This window comes from Stegastes partitus, unplaced genomic scaffold (assembly GCF_000690725.1).
Source record: "Stegastes partitus isolate 25-593 unplaced genomic scaffold, Stegastes_partitus-1.0.2 Scaffold398, whole genome shotgun sequence".
Lineage (NCBI taxonomy): Eukaryota > Metazoa > Chordata > Actinopteri > Pomacentridae > Stegastes > Stegastes partitus.
This window is the reverse complement of record NW_007578129.1, coordinates 30,834-53,569: the sequence shown is the minus strand read 5'-3', so window position 1 is coordinate 53,569 and position 22,736 is coordinate 30,834. Positions and strand designations below refer to the sequence as shown.

The 22,736-nt window shown below is 42.6% G+C and overlaps 1 protein-coding gene across 1 annotated transcript in view; it reads left to right on the top strand.

The window, feature by feature from the left end:
• Positions 1–22,736, top strand: part of LOC103359810 (ephrin-A2-like) — a 145,258-nt gene that overhangs the window by 111,194 nt on the left and 11,328 nt on the right. The window contains exons 2-3 of the mRNA XM_008285344.1: positions 14,204–14,496; positions 19,118–19,183. Coding sequence (XP_008283566.1) covers positions 14,204–14,496; positions 19,118–19,183 — 359 coding nt within the window. The remainder of the gene's footprint in view (positions 1–14,203; positions 14,497–19,117; positions 19,184–22,736) is intronic.

Here is a 22,736-nt window from a genome sequence, read left to right as displayed (position 1 = left end):
TCCAAACTGACAGAGAAGAGATAAAACCAACCATTCCCAATTAGGCTGTGAAATATCTTCATGCTACTTCCATGCGTCCACGAGGACTCAGCTATAGCAATGCACAACTAGTGTTCCATTGGTAGTTTCAGTAGTGAAATGTGTTGTGTGTCATGACTTCACATGCTGTCTGTGCAAAACCTTTCAGTGTCCTGTTTATTTTAGCAGCTTGAATATAGGCGGCTCTCAACCCTCCTCTTCTTCACTTTCAACTGTTCTACTGAAAAGGCTTGATTGACAGGATGAAAGATAATAGAGAGCCAAGCGGGGTCCCGGGCCAAGCGGGGCCACCTGACCCCCAAGCTGTGTGTGTGTTAGTATCTGACAAGCTTCACCTCTTGGATCAGAAAACACAAAGAAGAAGCAGCCTCATATTGTATTATGTCTTTGTGGGGGTGGGGGCAAGGGGCGGGGCAACAGTGTGGGTGGGTGGGGGCGGGGCCACTGTGATTGACAGCTGGCAAATTTTTGGACCTCAATCTCCCTTTCCTTTCCTGAACTCTTTGTCCTGGTGTGGACTTGACATGCCAAACTCTAGTCTTAACCTCACTTCAAACTTTGAGGCATTCTGGGTAATTCTCGACTCCTCTGTGGAGTTAGAAGAGTAGATGGATCAGTTTCAGCTCTGAGTCCAGGACGACATGCACGTCAGACAGGATTTGGTTAAAAGGGAAGTCGTTTTCATTTCCCTGGACTTCCAGCATTTGTGCTAAGCTAGGCTAACTACAGAGCAGTTTTATAGAGCTTAACATTCAACTAATTTATATATATACACACACACACACACACACACACAGGCCTGTTGTGGAGTCCATGGTGAGTCGCCGTGGTAACTGCAGCAAAGAGACTGGAGTCATGTTACAGTGAACATGTGTCTGCTGCTGCTGCGTGTCTAGCTTGTTCAGTTAACATGATCTGACATTTTCTGAATATTACCGTACTCAGGAATCTCAAATCACCACAACGCCTGGCAATGCTGCAGTACTACTGCAACCTTTCTGCATCATTACTGCAAATTACAGCTGTCGATACTGCAACACTGAAAATAATACCTGTTCGTAATGCAGCACTACTCTCTAGTATTTTTCCTGTTGCACTACTTTCAGGACAAACTCAGCATGTGTTGCTCTTCCTTTGGTCAGAATAGGTGAGATATAGCTCAGTCAGTGTAGATTGTGCAGCAGAAACTCTGTAAATAATCTGAAGGATTTTATAACTCCGATGAGATACCTTTGTCTTTTGATTCAGCGACTGCAAGGCAATCAGTGGGACCTAATCATCGCCATATGGACTACTTTTCAGAGGTTTGTTTGGAAATTGAAAAGTGTTTTGCTGTGTGATGAACCTTCAACATCGGAAAGCCGATATTTATGATACGCCAGGCTTACTGTATAGTTCTGATGTGTACGTTGTCAGTGTTGTAGTCTTGGTTTGGTCCAGTGGCTCCTGGGGATTTGGCAGTGACTTGGCTCACAATTTATCCCTGGCCTGGTTCAGCATTCTCCAGTGTTTTAATACTTTTTTTGGCCAGCCTAGTCCAGCCAGTCTAGTACTATCGTATTTTGTGGTTTTGGTGTGGCCCAGTAGGGTGGAGTGTTTAGCCCTAGTTTGGTCTAGTATCCCTGGCTTTTTCCTCAATTTACCCCTTATTCAGTCAGTTTCTGTGAGGATGGAATCAGGCTGCATGTTCCTTAACAAAGAGAACAGCCTCACTGTGTGCTGGTAGCACAGCAAGATTTCTGTTGTATTTCTTTCAAATAATTCACAAACTTTTGTCTCATCCCCTGTCAGTGTGCTGAATTTTTGAGTTTTGGAACTGAGTAGTGCATCAAGGGTGGAGATGGAGGTTACTCTTTCCAACAAAACAAAAATGGTGTGTGTATTCTGCTGGTAGGATCGAGTGTTGGGATGGCTTATCAGATAGTTTTGTCTTGTTGCTTGTAGCTTCTTGTCTGAACCTGAGGGAAACACTGTGGGTATTGTAGCCAAGCCTGTCAGGACAGAGTCAGGTTACAGTAACACACAGGAACACAATAGGCTGCCGAGTATCTCTAGAGGGCATTGATCATGTGACTGTAGGACAGAAATAATAAAGCTGCTCTCTGCTGCTGCTGTGGGAAAATCCTGCTCCATGATGGACTCTAGATAATTCAATAACTGCAGGTATGTGTAACCTGGTGCTGACGTCATACTCAGTCTCAAGGAAATTACTACAGGTCCACAAAATAATGATTTACAAATTAAAAGCTTTACAAAAACACAAAGGAGAGAGATATTTAAATGTATATCGAAGAAGGCATAACAATCGCAACTGTGTTACACTTGAAGATACATTAAGCAAAATCTGACCTCTTGAGGACAGCAAATGCTGGACATACACATCGCAATAAACTAAAAATGTATTAGAGCAAAATGTTCTCTGGTATTTTATTCCTGGTTTGGTCCTTATTTTTGCCCTGGATTTGTCTGGTATTTTGTCTTATCTTAGTCTTGGTTTGGTCCATATCCTCTGGTCTTTTAGGCCTTATTTTCTGACCTGTGTTCTGTGGTGTGTTTTTACCACTTTGGTCATGGTCATTGTATGTTTCTTTAAAATCTGTTGTTTTAGTCAAGGGATCTGTTGTATTTTAGATCAGGTCACTATTTGAATACTGACTAGTTTAATGAATAAGTCATAAAAATTACAAATTCTAAGCGACAAATGAAAAGTGAAAACTTTACGCTACAACAATTGAATTGGAAAAATGTTGGTGAAAATGGATCCACAAACTTAAAATCCTTGCTTTTAAATATGCTTTTCCACACCGTCTGAGGCCACCCCCTCAGTTCAGACCACCTGAGCAGAATAAACCTGGTTCTTCATTCTGTGGTTCACATTAATGCTGTGTTGACTGTCTGAGCAGATCTGAACATTAATCTGTCAGCAGGTCACTTCTGCTCAGCTTGGAGGATCGTTGGTGTCTCCGCTCTGTCAGGAACTCTGACGAATGACCTCGACCTGTCCCAGTCTACACCAGACCTTGATCTAATCCACCTGACCTTCACAGACCTGCACAGATTAAACAGTAAATCACACAGAGGCATGCTGGAAGCTGTGACATCACAAGTGTGGATGGAAAAGAAATGTATGTCTTCTGAGGAGATTCCATACAGCTGCTGGAGGAAAAAAACATGTGGAAATCTCTACAAAGGAGAGGAAGAGAAATGGGGAAAGAAGGGATAAGACAAACCAAAGCCATCTTTAGAAACTGACTCCTGTCCCATTCCTTTCAGCAATGTGTTAAATCAAGGTTATGTTCTCCTGTTGCCTGGATTATACCACATACATGAGTAAATGATTTACATCCAACCAATGAAATGACAGAAAGAAAGAAGGACTGACGGAAGGAAGAAGAGTTAGGAAAGAAGGAACGAAAGCTCCTCTCCACAAAACATCGATGCTTCCTACACTTAGCCGTATCTTTGTTCGGAGCTATTTCTGATTTTAATGCAGGCTGTTGGACTTTGATAATAAGTCTTTTCACTAACTTTGTGCACAAAGCTGCTGCCATGTGACCATTTTTACTGACATATGGACATCAATCAAGTACTTTTTGATGTTTCACTTCTAGTTTGGTCCAGTCTTTTTTTTTGTATCTGTGTTAGTTCATCAACTGCTCATTAATTTTCTCTCAGTAGACTGTTAATTGACTAATGGTTGCTAAACTAAAGATGATTAGTGAAATATTTTTATTGCATTTTTAGCATTGATTCATTCAAGTGTTTTTGTAGCTCACTTACGACATCATTTTGAAAACATTTAGTTGTCTTTAAATGTCCTGGTTTGTTCAACTGACAACAAAAAACACCAAATACACTCAAAGGCTGAAATTAATGTTTGGATTTTTGTTTGCACAATTTGTGCTTGAAAAATTAGTAGAGTGATTAATTGATTGTCAAAATAGATGCTAATGTTTTTTATTTGTCAGTTCTCCAATCAATTAATCAACGAATCGTTGTGGCACTAGAGGTGATCATGCTGATGGCGGTGGCCCAGCTGGGGCAGAAACAGAGTCTATATCCATTAGAGTGATGAGTGATGATGTGAGAGCTGAGGGGACAGAGTTTAGTGAACGCATCGGCTGCTCCCTGAGCTGTTGGCGTCACACGATCCTTCAGCTAACGAAGTTAGCCTGCACTTTGCTAATGGTGTTAGAAAAGACAAAGAGGGTGAAGCGGAGGACCAATGTCCCCCCCCTCGTCCTCTCTCAGCATCAGGATCGTTGCTCCAGCTGTTCTCATACACCCTCCAAACTCAATCAGGACAACACACTGACGCTGCGTTCAGGTCAGACGGGAATAATCAGCATTGTGATTCCACCAACAAACGCTACAGTGAAACTTTGTGTTTCTAATACTTGTGATGCTGTGGTTTTAAGGAACCTCATTTGTACAACAAAGTATTCAATTTTTATGTTTGTTAGGAGAGTGATGAGCCTTTAAAACATATATTTAGTTAATTCTAAGTGACCAAAAACCTGAAAATTTTCAGGTTTTAAAAGCTGGTAGGTATTCATGTATGATTGCATTGAAACTTGAGTGTTTTTGGCTCATGTATGTATTTTTTCATGCATATATTTGAATTTAAGTAAATTTAGCAACAGATGAAGATGTGCTCACAATTGTGGCATTAATGGAAAGTTGACTAGAAGGGAAAAGTGAGGTAGGAAAAGATGCACAAGTAACAGTGTTCACTGCAGCCTTGAGAGGATTGTCAAGAAAAGTCGATTCAAGAACTTCACAAGGACTGAGGCGGCTGTTTGTGCATCAAGAGCTCCCAAGCAAAAGGAGCTACAACTGTCGTATTTCTAATAGACACTCCTGAACCAGAGACATCAGAAACATCGTACCTGGCCTGGGGAAAAATCACAAAACCGGACTGTTGCTGAGTGGTTCAAAGTTCTCTTTGCATTTCGTTTAATTTCAAAAGTCCTCGAGTCTAGAGGAAGAGCGGAGAAGCACAGAGTCCAAGGTGCTTGAAGTCCAGAGAGAAGCTGTGATGATTTGGTGTGCCATTTTATCTGCTGATGTTGATCCACTGTGTTTCATCAAGTCCATAGTCAAAGCATCATCTGTTAGGAGATTTTGGAGTGCCTTATGCTTAAATCTGCTCACAAGCTTTATGCAGGTGCTGATTTTTTTTTTCAGCAGGACTTATATACTAACCACAGTGGTGTCAAACTATGGTTTGCTGACCATGATATTACTGTTCGAATGGCCAGCCAACTCTCCTGACCTGGGGCCTCATTTATCATCAGTATGTAGAAAAGGTTCTAAATTCTGTCGTATGCACGAAATTTGGAGTGTGTGCAAGTACAAAACAAAAATCTGTATTATCAAACGTGCATGCATGGGTTGTACGCACATCAGCAAGTCATCAGTGTTGAGAAATCCCACTTGTTAACCTCCGTGCTTGTGCACGTTGCCTTCAGGAATGCCTCCAAATCACCATATAGGGCAATAACACGCCTCTTTATAAAGCAAGTGACGATTTATTTTTTCCTCACCTATCGTCATTGTGGCAAAAAAGCCAAAAGAGAAACTTTTCTGAAACAGAGGTTGAAGCAAACTAAAAAATATTGTTTGGTGCATAAATGTTGGGGATCAGCAGCGAAAGAAAAAAATGCTGCATGGGACAAGATAACTACTGCAGTTATTTCTGTTGGGTCAGAGGAGAGATCGCCGGCAAAATTTTTTATAAAGTGGTCTGACTTTAAGCTCGGTGCCCATTAAAGAGAAATGACTGCAACTGGAGGAGGACAAATACCGAATGTTCACCCAGTGGATAATCCTGATCACCTACAGATGAGGTGTTTTAATTACCATACTAAGTCCAGCAAAAACATTTCCACACTTGTAGCACTCAAATAAGCCAGCCATCTTCAACAGCTCCTGCTTGAAGACGCACACACAGAGCTGTTCTGCTCAATGAATGAGTCATGTGTTCCTCCAGGACACCGGGCAACGTTTGATAGCCGCAAATGTGCATTGCGAATTATTTGTACATTGATTGAATGAAACCTTTTTCTATTTACAAAATTAAATTTTTTTTAGTGATGCTGCTTCGAATGCAATGTAGGTTTCGGTCTATGGCTCCACTTGTGTTTGGGAATCCAGTGATGGCTGTAAGGAAACTGGAGGCTGGGGGCAGGGGAGTGATGGCATCCAACACCGCCAGCACGATCCTGCTCAGTGATGGCTGGGAAACGCCACATGTTTCCAATCTCACGCTGGAATGTGCCAGTGGTCAAAATCCCTGAATGCTTTCCATTTGTCATTTCACTATTCTACCTCTAGATTATGTGTACGCATGGTCACAGTTGTGTATATTTACGCAAATTCCTAAGGACAAGTTGATAAATTCCATACTTTGCGTAGGAATATTCCTATGCACGCTCCAAGCACATATCTGTGCATACTGTTACGTTCCTGCTTACAAGATGCAAAGAGTAACATAACTCAGACTGTCAATTATGGAAGAACTCACAAGCAGAATGGATGGCAGTGAAGAAAAATGCATTTATTTACAAGTGCTTAAAAATTCAAATGAACAACAAAATGAAAGTTTCAAAAAAGTGTGGGGGAAGGGTCAACTGTGGGGTTGTGCCAAATCAGAGAAATAAAACAACAAAACAGGGCCTCAGTCAAATCTTTCTGTAAGGAAAGGAAAACAAAAGGCCTGGCTATCTTGTCTAATAGTGACAGAAAAACAAAACTTACAATAGTGGCATCAACCCATAACCCAGTGCAGTAACAAAAAGTGAACTACGTGTGCACGTGTACAGGGTATCCAATCTTACCTCAGTTGAAAACTTTCCCACCACAAACCTTCAAAGCTGATAGCAGCGTGCAATATGACAGCAAGCAAGAGGCAGAGAGTGAACAAAGGAGCAAGAGGGCTTATAAAGGAGTATCCTCCCACCCGATTGGACAACCGGCCAGAGCGTGAGCCAGTCACCCGCTCCTCAGGAGCTCACAGGTGGCAGAAGCAGGAAACCCGCAGGTGTCAGCCAATCTTCTAATAATCACATGCAGGAGAGGTGTGGAGAGGGACACACACACACACAAATCCTCCACTCTGCACGTAACAGTACTCACTGATGATAAATGAGGCCCCTGGATCCCATCGAATCCTATATGGTGTATTGTCAGGAGGAAGATAAGAAACACTGGACCCAAAAATACGAGCTGAGCGCCCTATCAAACCAACCAGGTGTCCATTTCACAAAGCAGGGTCAGTGAAACTTCTAAGTCTGTTAACCCTGAAATGGAGAGGCACCTGACTGAGGGAAACTCTGAGTTTTCAGTTTCACAAAAAGAGGTAACTCAAACCAGAGAAAGAGGGGTAAATATAGTCTGTTACACAGCTAACTTAAGACCTTGTTCAGTAACAGACTTTGCGAACCTAATCTGGTCGGGATCAGGTTTTTTCTCAGTGGCCCTTGAGTTTCTCTCCGTCTCCACCCTCTTTCAGCCACACACACTATTTGATTGCCTCATTCATTTATTCAGTCAGCAGGTGAGTTTTGGCGTAGCCTAGTCCAGCCGTCTGTTAAAAATCACTTTAAAAAAATCAGTCAGTAGGCTATATTAGAATTCCATTAGACACAGTAGGTGGTGACTTTTTCCACTAACATGGCATGTCCTTTTGATAACCATCCCATGGATGAAGGTGCAACATTACTGCGTAGAGAATTAAATATTGGTCTATTGCAAAGATGTTCTATCATTTCCAGACAGTTCTCTTTTTTTGAGCGGTACCGTTTCACGTCACAGTCCATCATCTACCTACAACCTAATCAGTCCTTACATGTGCAGCATTACCAACCGCAGTCATGCTCTCACATCCCAGCAGATATTGTGTGTTGCGCTGCGTTTCTTTGCAAATGGAAGTTTTTTGTACAATGTCGGCGATGCAGATTACTTGAGTAAGGCAACTGTATGCAGGGTGGTCAGAGAAGTATGCCTTGCCCTGAAACAGCTTTTACCCATCTTTGTCGTTTTCCCTGGACATAAACCTGTCAGAGCCATCAAAGGAGTTCCACAGTATTACAGGTGAATGATGTAGAGATCTGTTAAATAAATTTTAAATTATATTCTGTTAATGACCTTGTGCTGCAACAAAATTTTTACATTTCACCTGAAGCTGCTGCCAAGTGTGCCTCTCCCCCACGGGATTGCACCTCAATGAAATAAATTAATAGGCTACCATTCAAGCAGTTTTCCTGTAATATTATTGATTGCAAAGGACGACATTTAAACTTACGCATTGACCCGAGCAGCAATATTCTCCACGCCATCTCCCTCTGTTTTGTGGCTGCAGCGGTGTTGCACTTTTAAAAACGTGTTCAAATTCACCATATGGACGCATTAAGATTTCCCCGCATCCACAGTCAAACCTCTGCAGGTGATCCAGAATGCAGCAGTTTGGGAGCTTACTGACAGAATACGTGGATTGGGATGGAGCGGTGGGTGGCCTGGCGAGTGAGGAAGTGGAGATGGAGGCTGAGCAGGCACGGTGACCAGGGAGGAATGGATGTGGTGCTTTTCCAAAAGGAGGTTTCTCGGAGCAGCAGGTGAATACCAGCTAGAGCAGAAGACAAGACAGGTTCTTAAGCAACAGGGCACAGATACCAGAAAGCAGATGTGAGCCAGGGTTCACTTACAGAAAGTAGTTTACTGTCCAGTTTCGGGTTGTGGTCTGAGCTCCTCTTATATGGTGAGAGGTGAGTCGTTGCATGATTACTCCAAACCAGCCGCAGGTAGAAGCCCTCAGGTGATTATCCAATCACTGTACCTGCTCATGCCTCGCACACTCGCCATGCACACGCCCACCTGGGAAGTAGAGAGAGAGAGAGAGAGAGAGAGAGAAGGAAAAGGAGGAAAGGAGGAAGAAAGAGGGAGAGGAACTTCCACTAGCCCTGACCAGAGGTGGAGGGCGTGACACAGTCTTTAAGAAAAGACTAAAGACCAGCTCTGTACTCAACACCTCTGCACTTGACAGACTGCAAAAAGAAAAAAGAAAAAAAATCCCCATTCGGGCTGCGTGGGGACTCAGTGGTTAGCACCTTCGCCTCACAGCTAGAAGATCCCCAGTTCACGACACCTTCTCTCTTCCATTCTTTTTTCATGTTCTCCCTGTGCAGCATGGGATTTCTCCAGGTTCTCCAGCTTCTTCCCACAGTCCAAAAAACATGTTGAGGTTAATTGACGATTCTAAATTGTCTGTAGGTGTGAAAGTGAGTGTACTTGGTTGTCTCTGTGTGTGTGGCCCTGTGATAGACTGGTTGCCTGTCCAGGTGTCCCCTGCCTTCGCCCTGAGTCAGCTGGGATGGACTCCAGCCCCCCCACAACCTTCATGATGTTTAGGCGGTGTATAGATAATGGATGGATGGATAGAAATTCCTATTCCCTCCCACATTGCCTGTAGGCACCAAGGTCCTAACAACATGTTCTATGGCACTTATCCAGGTTGTTCTCTCCTGACTCAATGCTCGCTTGTGTTGTATCTACTCTCAGATGTACGTCACTTTGGAAAAAAGTGCAAAATTAGCTTATAGAATTGTGAAATATTTCCAAAATGGTAATCATATGTATATATATCCCCCCATACACACACACACACACACACGTATATATATATATATATATTATCGGACTTTCACATACTTTTTGCAAAGCCTATAAATGATTCAATCCGTAACTCAAAACCCCAATCCTAACTGAATTGTGACTTTTCTGATCTGTTGCATTTCTTACCATGAGCCCATGTGTGGATTGTGTCACAGAGGATCAACAAAATTGCAACAATTGTCTTGCAAATTATAGATATTATATTGTTTGTCCCAAAGGGGCAACACCTGCAGCATTTTTCATTAAAATGTCCCAGCACAAACTATTTTTGTAATAAATAAAATATACTTGAGTAGCCAAACTCACTGATAGTGTAGACTGTTGCATTAGGAACATTACATCAGTCAACTTTTGCGCCTTTTATATGGGAAATAAAAAGTGATTAGTATTCACCTTGATGTTTCCATATCTAAATCCAACAGAATCAGTTTGATTTAATGGGTTTTTAATTTGAGGCCAGTAAACACTGACTCATCTCATCAGAAATTCCTCTCCCCTACACCTCCCCCGTCAAACATGCGAATCACACTTTTTTATATTGTTAAATGAAACCCGAGTTGAATTCTTAAACAAGCTGTGATTAACCAGCACTGCTCAGCCAATCAGGACAGACCCTGAGAAACCAAATCAGTTAGTTCAAACCTCATTACCAAAATCCAAATTAGCTCAGTTGATTGGACATCCCTGCAACCCCCGTCACTGTGTAGTACAAAAACATTTTTACTTCACTGTTGTTTTATGAATTACATGAATATTCAGAAAGACATTAAGTTTGATTAGTTTGTTTTGTGAGATCAATTGTTGCATCTGTCAGAGTATGATGGGCTGTGTGTTTGTGCTAAATTAAATTATGTAAATTATAGGAACAGTGTGACCCAGCAGCTGTGAGAAGGAATCATGAAGAAGCAAAAACACTCTTTTTTTTTTTTTTTTTTTTTTACTACTGAAGACTACCACATATTTTCATCAAACTTGTTTTATTTAGAGTTCAAACTGAGCTGCTACAGGTTTTACAGATCTGTCAGAAGCTATAAAATGATACATAAAATGTAGAAATAATGTCATGGTAAAAACTAGCATGTGGGTACTAATGTACACATGGTGAAGATATCACCATCTTCTGCAGACATCACAGCAATGTACATGCGCTTACTTGGTGGATTGTATAAGTATGTGTTAGAGCTGTGTCCAAGACTTGTTCCTGAGACTAACTGCCACTGCAGGACAATAAAGCACCTCGTCCTACATGCACAAACATGGGATAGGTCAGTAAGAAAAAAACTGAAAACAAAATGAAACCAGTTCCATCTTGGTCTTTCATTTTTGACACATTACACACAACAGTGCAACTATCTGCAACACATTCACACCACACCCTGTCCTTCACCCTGAGCGAACACAAAAGTGTCACCAAACCCTGAACCATAGAACAGCATGCACACATCTTTTGGAAATCCAAGTAATATCTTTCTTGTCAGTTGTAAGTAACCAAATTCCATATCTAACCTATAAATATCTCACATGGTTTCTGTGTGTCAACAGCTAACTCTTTTGCATATTTGTGTACATCTAGAAAATATGGGATATATGCCGATTGCAGCATTATCATGTACAAGACATAGTTGAAAAATTAAGATCCTGAAGGTATTGCTTATACCAAAAACTACAAATAATAATGACAATAGATGTTTTTCTTGTGTTGGTGGTGTTTCAGCAGACATATTCAGACATATTCTAGGAGCAGCTGTAGTAATTTAACTGTAACAACAACACAGTGTATGGTGACAACTGGGATGAGTTGTTGAACAGTTGAATTCTAGAGAGACAAGCAGACATACTAATGAGGTTAATACTGGAAAACATGATAACACACACACACAGCTGGTGTCCACACCTGCCCACCTGAGAGTAGGTGTGAGGAGGATGCAACTGCTCTAGGTTGGTCCCTGTGTACGAAGAGACATGAGAGACGCACAGTTATTCAGTCACTTCAGAGGACATTACTTGGATTCACATTCATTTCCTGGAGACGAAGACCAAGGTTTCACTCTAAAATGTAATTACTGACCTTATGGGGACTTGCTTTGTGTCCTCAAGTGGATGCTGAATCCACACAGTGTATCTGTGTAGACAGATTTATATCAGTACATATGCATTCTATGTGGTATCAAAGCATCTTAAAAAGTAAATTTTACTTGCTAAAGCTGAAAAAACCCTGACTGACTACATCTGAATGCATTTTAAGTGTAGTGTCAGGTGGAGGAAATGGACATGTGACAACATCTGTGACCTCCAAATGTCAGCATGTTGTATCACCTTTGAGATATAAGATTTTAAAGAAAGTTTATGTAATTTTCCCTTGATGGTATTTAGGGATATGTATGATATAAAACTATTATTCACAGACAGAAGATCACTGATACAATCAGAAGATGCATGAGGTGAGGTTGCTGTTGGTTTGAAACTAAATATAAAATGGGTTTTGTCTCGTATTTAATAATATGTGGAAAAATTGTCATCTGGTGCAAGATGCCTGCTGGGGGCACTGTGAGGGACCCACTTGGAGAACATGAAGATGGCAGGTGGATTCTGAAAAAAAGGGTTTTATTTTGCAAAGAAAAAAAAAAAAAGAAAAAAAGAAAATATATATATCTTTTCTATAAATCCTCACTTTTATATTCTAGGCTTGCACTATTCTTTTTTATATGTATATTTTTATACTTATGTATGCACTATTTCTTATATGTACATTTTTCTTTCTAGTATGTGTGTATCTCTGTGTGTACTGCTGCTGACAACACTGTGAATTTCTCCACTGTGAGATAAATGAAGGCTTATCTTATCATATCTATACATATCCAGAAACATATACTTATTTTTTTAACTGCTGCTTCCTGGCTGCCATCTTTTGCCCGAAGCTGGCCAGATGAGCACTGAGACTACATGGTGCCAGCAAAAATATAGTACAACTAAAGATATACAGTGCTTAACAAATATATTAGACCACCACCCAGTGTCAGGTTTATGCCACAGCTGCCCTAAATTAACAGCATTAGTAATCACCAACATTTAGTTTTATGTTTCTGTTATGATTAATACACCAGCATGTACTAGCTCTTTACCCCAAATTATATTTTTAATATTAAAATATAATTATATTATGAATTTTCAAATTTACGGTTTTACAAAAAAAAAAAAATTTAAAGCACATTATTATTTCTTGATTATGATGTCTAATTATAGCGATTTACTTGCATTCCTGAACAGAAAAACAAATTTCAGTGGTTGAATGTGATGCTTGATTTATTCCTGACTTCTCAGAGAAGCCCAGTGGCTCAGTTCTGGGTATAAAAGGTAAATTCAGTTTAAAATTTCTCATTCCTGTTTAAAATGGTTAAATGTCAAGAGCTCACTGAAAATGAAAGAGTCACATTAAAGCACTTCATGATGCTGTACAGTCTCTGAGACAAACAGGGAAAGACAGATCAAAGTCTGAGAAAGTCTCCAGAATTGACCATAAGCAGACAAATGATGGAACAAGGTTTAAAGGGAAGAAGAGCTGCTACGAAGCCATTATTGAGACCCACAAACATCCAGAGATTTCCCAGCGAGCATAAACACTGGACTGTTGATGACTGGAAGAAGGTCCTCTGGATGGACGAGTCTAAGTTTGAACTCTTTGGTCAGCAATGTCGTGTTTCTGTCTGGAGAAAAGCTGGAGAACATTTTGATGCCAGATGCATTGCACCCACAGTGAAACACGGTTCCATCATGGTATGGGGCTCCATTTGTGGAAACAGCGTGGGAAAATTACTGAAAATCAATGGCATCATGGACAAGAACGTCTACCACAACATCTTAGTGCATCATGGAATCCCTTCTGGACTGAATCTGATTGGTCGCGGATTCATATACCAGCAAGACAATGAGCCCAAGCATACTTGAAAGGTGTGCAGAGACCATATCTGACCAAGAAAAAGGAATCTGGAGTTCTGGAACTGATGGACTAGACAAGTCAAAGTCTGGATTAGAATCCTATTGAACAAATTTGGGATGTAGTACATTTAAAGATTGATCACACAAAAGTTTCATCTAAAGCAAGTCTGTGGGAACAGCTAGAAACTATCTGGAACTCAACAACAGAGACTGTTGAAAAGTTCCTGAAAACAATGGCAGCAAGAAGCAGGCTGTTATTAAGGCCGAAGGAAGCCATAGAAAATATGAAGGTTTTTGGTTATGTGTGAAAAAGGACTGTTTAGTTGTTTCCGTTTGTTATTTGCCAAACAAATAACAATAACATTTTTCGTTTTAAACAAGTTTTTTGAAAGATTTCTAAAACATTTATGATTTCTTGTTTTTATGACAGGTGCTCTCATACATTTGTTCAGCACTGTACATTGACAAAATGTTGAATATACAATAGTTAAGTATATGTACACAATGCAAATAGAACTACTATACTCGAAATGACCTCATTTATCCTCTTCTTTAGGTTTTTTCGGGGCGAGTACACGGTGGAGGTGGCAATCAACGACTACCTGGACATCTACTGTCCTCACTACGAGGGGGCGGGGGCGGCAGAGCGCATGGAGCACTACGTACTGTACATGGTCAACTACGATGGATACATGACCTGCGACCACCACAGGAAGGGCTTCAAACGCTGGGAGTGTAACCGACCACAAAGCCCCAACGGACCGCTCAAGTTCTCTGAGAAGTTTCAGCTGTTCACGCCCTTCAGCCTGGGCTTTGAGTTCAGACCAGGACATGAGTACTACTACATCTGTGAGTAATACTGTGTATTATGATATACTGCTGAGCCTTACCAAGTAGTACTTTGTCTGTATAGATGTGCCATAACCTCTACGTTTAGAACACTGATATTGTGAAGTTTGACACCTTGTCAAAGTTCCTGAAATCCCAATGCTTCCCTGTATTTCTTGCTTTCCACACAAGAGCTGCAAGAACTGAGTGTTCACTTTCTGCATAATACATCCCAGTACATCCTAATACAGGTGATCAGTGCTATTCATCTCCCCTCTGGTGACTGATCTTTGTAAATTCAATTTTAGTAATACAAAATAACAAAAAAACATCAAAAAGCAAAAACAAAAAAAAAGTCAAAAACAATCCAGAATTCTCCATCCTTTGAAGAAGACAAGATATGCCTTTATTTATCTCACAGTGGAGAAATTCACAGTGTTGTCAGCAGCAGTACACACAGAAATACACGACTTCCTGTTGAGTTTCGAGTATGTGTTCTTGAGGCTTTTTTGTGCGTATCGAGTTGTTACATGTGTGTGCCAAATTTCGTGGCTGTACGTGAAAGTGTGTTCGGGGGCCCAGTTTTTGCAATTTTGTAGGTGGCGCTGTTGAGCCATTTTTCTATTGAGGTGAGTATTTCCCCCTAATTATAAAATTTTTCGCCGGGTCTGATGTGTGTGGCAAGTACGTGTGCGAGTACATTTAGGACCTCAAAAACGTGTTTGTTTCGATGGAATAATAATAAAATATAAAAATCCGAGCAGTTCCAATAGGGTCTTTGCACCCTCATTGGGTGCTCAGACCCTAAGAAGAAGAAGAAGAAGAAGAAAAAGAAGAAGAAGAAGAAGAAGAAGAAACTGTGCAAATGCAAATATATACATAGATACATGTCATGGAATAGTGCAGCGGAATTCAGGTTTGAGATTTCTACAACTTGATTCTTACCAATTCAAACTTAAGCTAAGGACGCTGCAGATATGTTCATCTGAGGGCAATTAAAGCTGTTGAAGTGGAATTCAGACTCGTCAGGCTTAAAATGAAAATTTCTGTAACTGAAATCACAGCTAGTCAGAGTTTAGCTGCATATATCCTCTGTGTGAATTGTGGATATCTGCAGCTGAATTGTAGACATCTGTGGATACCTAAAATACTCTTTCAGACTAGAAAGAATGTCTTCAGTACGTGTAACAGTCTACCTATTCAATTTTCATATTGGTTTGCCGTAGACAACCCAGATCGTTTGGTTAGGTTTCTTGTCTGAAGAAGCTGGTCACTGGCTCCATCTTCCCTGTGACATCAGACAGATCATAAAATACAGCAAGCTATGACTGGTCATGGACCAACGTGTCGTCTGTCATCGCTCTCGGCCAAACCATGCCAAGTAATGATCCCATAATGACCTGATCTGAAACAACGATCCTCTGATCAACAACAAATATTGTTCCATCTGATCCTGATATATTGGGCTGAGCAAGTTTATCAGCAGATATCAGACATGTTGCTGAAGCGAATGGACATTTAACAATCAAAGAAACACACGCTGTCTGTATCTGTGTGTTTCTGCCTAGACATAATTTGTTCTCCAACCTGGAAAACATTTCCTAAATTGTGGCTCATTTGGACTGAAAGGCATCCCGCAGAGACAGAGACACACAGGCAGTTTGTTTTACACTACTCACAATAAGTTAGGGATATTGTTATTTACATGAATGCTTTTCCTATTTGGTCTGAATTTTAATGAAATAAGTAAAAATTCCCTTTGATATTACTAATATTTAATGAGAAGAAACACCATTTTCATTAGTTTAATATTTATTACCCCCCAAATTTTAACAATAACAAGGATAGCCCCAAATAACAAAAATTGACAATGTCAGTAGCGGGTGTTTCCACCATTTGCCGCAATGACAGCTTGACAACGACGTCTCATACTCCTCACTAGCCTCATGATGTTGTTCTGAGACAATGCGTTCCACTCTTCCACAAGTGCTACACGCAATTCTGCCAGGTCACGTGGGGGTGGAGTACGGTCATCCAGTCTCTGCTTCAGCTGGTCCCAGACGTGCCCTATGGGGTTCAGGTCAGGAGACATTGCTGGCCATACCATATGAGGCACTCCGACTTCTTGAAGTCGAGTTGTGACAATTCTGGCACGATGTGGTGGAGCATTGTCATCCATGAACAGAAAGTTGGGGGTGTGCTGGCGGAATTGGGGGATGATGATGGGTTCTATGATGTCTCTGAGGTAGGAACGTGCAGTGACTGGGGATACCTGCCCAGACTGTTGCACCTCCTCCACCAAAGCGAACCCTGGGGACCATGTTAACCTCAGCATATCGCTCACCTCGCCTTCTCCAGCAACGCTGACGACTGTCATTTCTGTGCAAGGTGACTCGACACTCATCAGTGAACAGGACGGTGGACCACTGCTGCATTGTCCAGGTCACATGGTCTTGTGCCCACTACAAACATTCACGGCGGTGTCTTGGTGTCAGTGGAGTCACCTGCAACGGTCGTCTGGCATTCAAGCCAAAGCGGTGGAGTCGGTTGCGAATGGTTTGTCTGCAAACTCTAGTACCCCTCACATCTCGTAAACGGGCCTGCAGCTCTGTGGCACTTGCATAGCGATGTCTGAGTGCATAGGTCCTGAGGTACTGGTCATCGTTGCGGTCGGTCGGCTCTTGGGGCCCCACTCCTGGGTCTGTCACGAACTGTACCAGTAGTTCTGTGTCTTGATGCAAGTCTGCCGATGACACTTTGAGACACACCAAGTTCACAAGCAACATCAGACTGCCTGCCACCGACTCGAAGGCGTGCTATGGCCAGGTGGCGCTGCTCGTCCGTTAAGTGACGTTGTGTGTTCATGGCTTTTTGAACGATGAACTTGAAATGACCTACTGACAATACCAGCTTTTTTAATTTATATTAGTTTTTTATACCCACAGAATGTTGAAATTGGTGCCACACTGAAAAGGGTTGTCTTTTAGTTTTTTGGTATTGGCCCCAGTATGTAAGTGTAATAGGGGAGGGGAGCCCCAAATACCTGGATGTCTGGAGTTGTTAAAAAGACAATTTAAAATGTTCCTAGTCCGGGGCTAGAGAAAAATCCTGGTCAAGCCAGACAGTAACCAGCTAGTCCTGCAGTGCGGCTTCCATGGAGGTTCCTCTCTCCCTCCTCCTCCTCCTCCGTCGGTCCTCTTCTCCAACGCTTGGGGGGATGGGGGCGACCTGCATAAGGGACAGGCCGTGTGATTGACAAACCGGTGACTGGTGAAGACACTGGATGCTACAGGGGCTGGTTAAGACAGGGCTACCGCTATCTTGTAGTCACACGTCACAGCAAAAAAAGAAAAAAAAACTTAAAACCATGGAAGCGGGCCACCGCTATCTTGTAATCACACGTCACAGCAAAAAAATAAAAACTTAAAACCATGCAAGCCGGTCCTGCTGCAACCACTCCAGCAACCACAATTAAAAGGCACTTAGCTGAGGGAGGGGGGTTGACTCACGCTCCCCCTCCACCACTCCCACGGCGCTTCCAGTCACCGGCCACTCTTTGCTGTCCCCGCTCCAGTCCAGCCAGACGCCTTCTGTGTGTGTTTCCCACACCTGGCCTGCCGTCCACCAACCCAGGAGCCGCTCCCTCTGTCTGCTCCCGTTCCTTGCTGCTCAGGACCTGCCACCACGCATGCTCAACACACACACCAGCATCTACTTATGCCTAATCCCGGGCGCGGGGTTACAATCAAGCACACATGCCACCCTGGCACTAACCCTCTCCCATACACACAAGATCACTCTGTGACATAAGGCACACTGTACACAGTGAGACCATTACATGGAAAACACAAAATGAGGTGTGTCTATCACCCCAATACAATAGCCTCCCTGTCCCAGAAATCTCTGAAGTGAAACAAAGACTGTATGTATGAAATCCACTGAGTCTCTCACAATATCCCTAACTTATTGTGAGTAGTGTAAATTACACTTATTGACTGTGTGTGCATGCTTGCATGCATGTGTGTGTGTGCGTGCATGCATACAAATCTGAAACTGGAGTTGAGGTTGGACAACATTGAAAAAAAAAAATATATTCATTCAAATTAAGTTCACCTTTAAAGACTTGCCCAACCTAAAACACAGAGAATGAATTTAAATATGTAATCAGCTGACGGAGGTAACCAACCAACAAGTGACCTGAATATTGCAGGTATTCCACAGTTCAACCTCTTGAGGAGACAAAAGGAAAAGACACCAGTTTCTAACCACAATCTGTCTCTAATCATCACGTCCTTCATTACAGTTATTAGTGCTGTAAATTTATTTCTACAAATATACAATCAAATGTGTGACCTGGAGACCTCTCAGGTGTTCTGCGAGGACCTTACTGCCACAGGATTTCAGACTAAATATAGGGAAGCAAGATTGAATTACGGTTGGGAATATTTTTTTATATCTTGCATTTTTTTTTTATATCTTAACTTCTATTTTATTTGACTTTTTTAAAAACCTGTTTTGTGCATATTTGCATTGCCTTTTCAGATTGCCTTGTGTTACTTTTAAATCTCACCTCAATGTGATTTTGTCTCGTGTCTTTTTGTCTTTGTTTCTCACCTCTCTCTGCTCTGTGTTTCTTCTGCAGCGTCGCCACATCCAAACCTTGCTGGAAAACCCTGTCTGAAGCTCAAAATCTACGTCAAACCAACCAGTGAGTTACCCTTCTCATTTGCTACTGATGTTCAAATCATTGAAGGGCTCACATTGACCTGGTCTCCAACAATCCTCCATATATCAAACCTCTACCTGAGTTCTACACATGAACTCAGTATTTATAGTCCTGATTAGTATTGTAAATCAGTGATCAGTGACATCTTATCAATAAAAGCTGTGATACAGCCCCTTTGTCCTCTCATAGCGTACCTAAAAAAGTAAGAACATGGAGACACCCTTCTGTGCAGAACAATGGCTGGTGAATGAATGGTTTTGATCATCTTGATCATAACTAACTGTTTAAGTCAGTTGTTATTTTACTGTAAGCCACACAGTCTTAAAAGAAATAGAAGCGAGTGATTTTAACAGTGACAACCCCGTGGAGTCCCGTCATTGCTGGACATGTTGTACTCTGACCGAGACTCAAGATCTAGCCTTGATGACAAGTCAAGATACTGGAACATTTATCCTGTGCTGATATCACTTGTGTTATGTATTTCACTAGAATAAAGCAGTGCTGTCCTATTTGATCTTCACTTGTCTGAATGATATCAGCTCTGGCCAGAGATCATTAAACGTCACAGAAGTCTTTGTCATGGTGGCCCATTGATAGAAGAATCCCCACAATGCTCTCTGCTTGCCAACACAGAACTGCCCATAGCCTGAGTGACCACCTTCTTGGTTCACTACAGTATTAAACAGTAAGAGACTCTACCTGGTGGAACAACCAGGAACTACAACTAATCTACAATACATTTTCTGATATACATGTAGAGAATAGGCTGCAAGGTCGCGCAGTTGGTTAGCACTGTTGCCTCACAGCAAGAAGGTTGCCGGTTCGCATCCTGGTGGGGGCACCGGAATCTTTCTGCGTGGAGTTTGCATGTTCTCCCCGTGCAGCGTGGGTTCTCTCCAGGTTCTCCGGCTGCCTCCCACACGGTCCAAAAACATGTTGAGGTTAACTGGTGATTCTAAATTGTCCATAGGTGTGAATGTGAGTGTGTTTGGTTGTCTGTCTCTAAGTGTGGCCCTGTGATAGACTGGCGACCTGTCCAGGTTGTCCCCTGCCTTCGCCCTAAGTCGGCTGGGATAGGCTCCAGCCCCCCCGCGACCCTAGTGAGATTCAAGATTCAAGAGTTTTATTGTCATATGCACAGCAAAACAGGTAGTTATACTACACAATGAAATTCTTATTCTGTTCAATCTCCCGAAAAAAGACGACACATTAAAAATAAATAAAGCAAGCAAATAAGAGCAACAATAAACAATTAAAAGCAACAATAAAGTGTTCAGTGTTACGAATGTGTGCGTGCGTTGCGTTTCACCCTCTCCACCATAGTCTCATTGATATACAGGGGTTTATGCGGCTCCTTTTTCCTTGTTCTTGGGTCGATGATCATCTCTTTGGTCTTGTCTGTATTGAGATGAAGGTTGTTGTCATGACACCAAGTCACCAGGTTCGCCACCTCTCTTCTGTATGATGTTTCAACCCCACCAGTGATCAGGCCAATGACTGTAGTGTTGTCCGCGAATTTAATGATGCTGGTGTTGTTCTGGGAGGCCACACAGTCATAGGTGAAGAGCTGGTGCTTACAGTTCTTGAGCTGGATGTGCGGCTGTGGACTCTGACTGACTGGGATCTGCCTGTTAGAAAGTTCAGCACCCAGTTACAGAGGGAGGGTGTCAGTCCAAGTTTGAGGAGCTTGTCTGTGAGTTTGTGGGGGCTAACTGTGTTAAATGCAGAGCTATAGTCTATAAATAGCATTCTGACATATGTATCCTGGCCCTCTAAGTGTGAAAGGGCTGTGTGGATGGCAGCGTTTACTGCGTCATCGGTGGACCGGTTCTGGCGGTATGCAAACTGTAGAGGGTCCACAGTGTCCGGGATGCTCTTTTTGATGTGGGTCATGACTATCCTTTCAAAGCATTTCATTGTGATTGGAGTGAGTGCGATAGGGCGATAGTCATTTAGGCAGGTCACATTGCTTTTCTTGGGTATGGGCACTATGGTGGTGGACTTAAAACAGGTGGGTACAGAGGCTTGTGCAAGAGACAGGTTGAATATGTCAGCAAGCACATCAGCTAGCTCTGATGAGCAAACCCTGAGTGCACGGCCTGGGATGTTGTCTGGGCCTGCTGCTTTCCGTGGGTTTGTTGTACTCAGAACCTTGCGCACATCTGCTGATGTCACCATGAGAGGTGAGTCCTGTGTGCTCCCCATGTCCAGTGTCCCTCTCTGCTGGTCAGGATTTTGGGCTTCAAAGCGGGCATAGAACTCATTCAGCTCCTCTGGCAGTGTGGTTTGGCTGGATGTGGCTGCGCTGCTCCTCTGCCGATACTCTGTGATGTGCTGAAGCCCCAACCACATGCGTCGAGGGTCTGAGGTGGAATAGTAGCCCTCCAGCTTCTGTCTGTACTGTCTTTTGGCGTTTCTGATGGCTCTTCTCAGGTCATATTTGGCCTTTTTATAGTCCTCAGCGGTGCCCATGACAAATGCAGACGAACGTGCATGTAGTTTGGCTCTTACATCACAGTTTATCCAAGCTTTCTGATTGGGGTATTTTCTGTAGTGCTTTGTGGTGGTGACAGTCTCAATGCATGTGCTAATGTAACCAGTAACCGCAGAAGCATATTCATCCAGATCAACGGTACAGTCTTCCCGCTCAGCTGCAGTTCTAAACACATCCCAGTTTGTACAGCTGAAGCAGTCCTGAAGTGCTAGATCAGTCTCTTCATTCCACACTTTAACTGCTATACTTACTGGGGGAGCTTGCTTGAGGAGTTGTCTCTAGGTTGGGTAAAGGAATATGGAGATGTGGTCAGCTTTTCCAAAATGAGGTCTTGGGACAGCCTTAAAAGCACCTTTCACGTTGCTGTAGACTTGGTCCAGGATGTTTTTTTCCCTCGTAGGAAAGCTTACATGCTGATAGTATTTTGGGAGGATAGTCCTGAGGTTGCAGTGGTTAAAATCGCCAGCTATGATGAATACAGCGTCCGGTTGTTTGGTCTCTTGTTTAGCGATGACGTCGTGCAGGTGGCCCAGTGCACTAGCAGTGTTAGCTCATGGCGGTATGTAAACAGCTGTTAAAAACACGGTGCTGAACTCACGAGGCAAATAAAAAGGTCTGTATTTCACCATCAGCAGCTCAATGTCCGGTGAGCAGTGTTTTTCGATAGTCTGTATGTCAGAACACCACTGTTTGTTTACATAGACACAGACACTGCCACCACTGTGTTCGCCGATGCCGATGTCCGGTCTCCTCAGTAAGTAGCATGTCTTTCCAGCTGGATCGCCGAGTCCGGTGTATCCTCCGTCAGCCAGGTTTCTGTGAAGGTGAGCACACAGCATTCTCTGATCTCACGTTGAGTTGTAATCCTTGCTCTCAGCTCGTCCATCTTGTTTTCGAGAGAGCGGACGTTTGCTAGCAGCAGGCTTGGTAGCGGTGGCCTGGTCGCTCTAGCTTTTAGCCTAGCATGCATGCTGCCCCTCTTGCCTCGTTTCCGCCTCGGCTGCTTTACTCGCCGGCTGATCAGTGCCCCAGTCGCCCGGG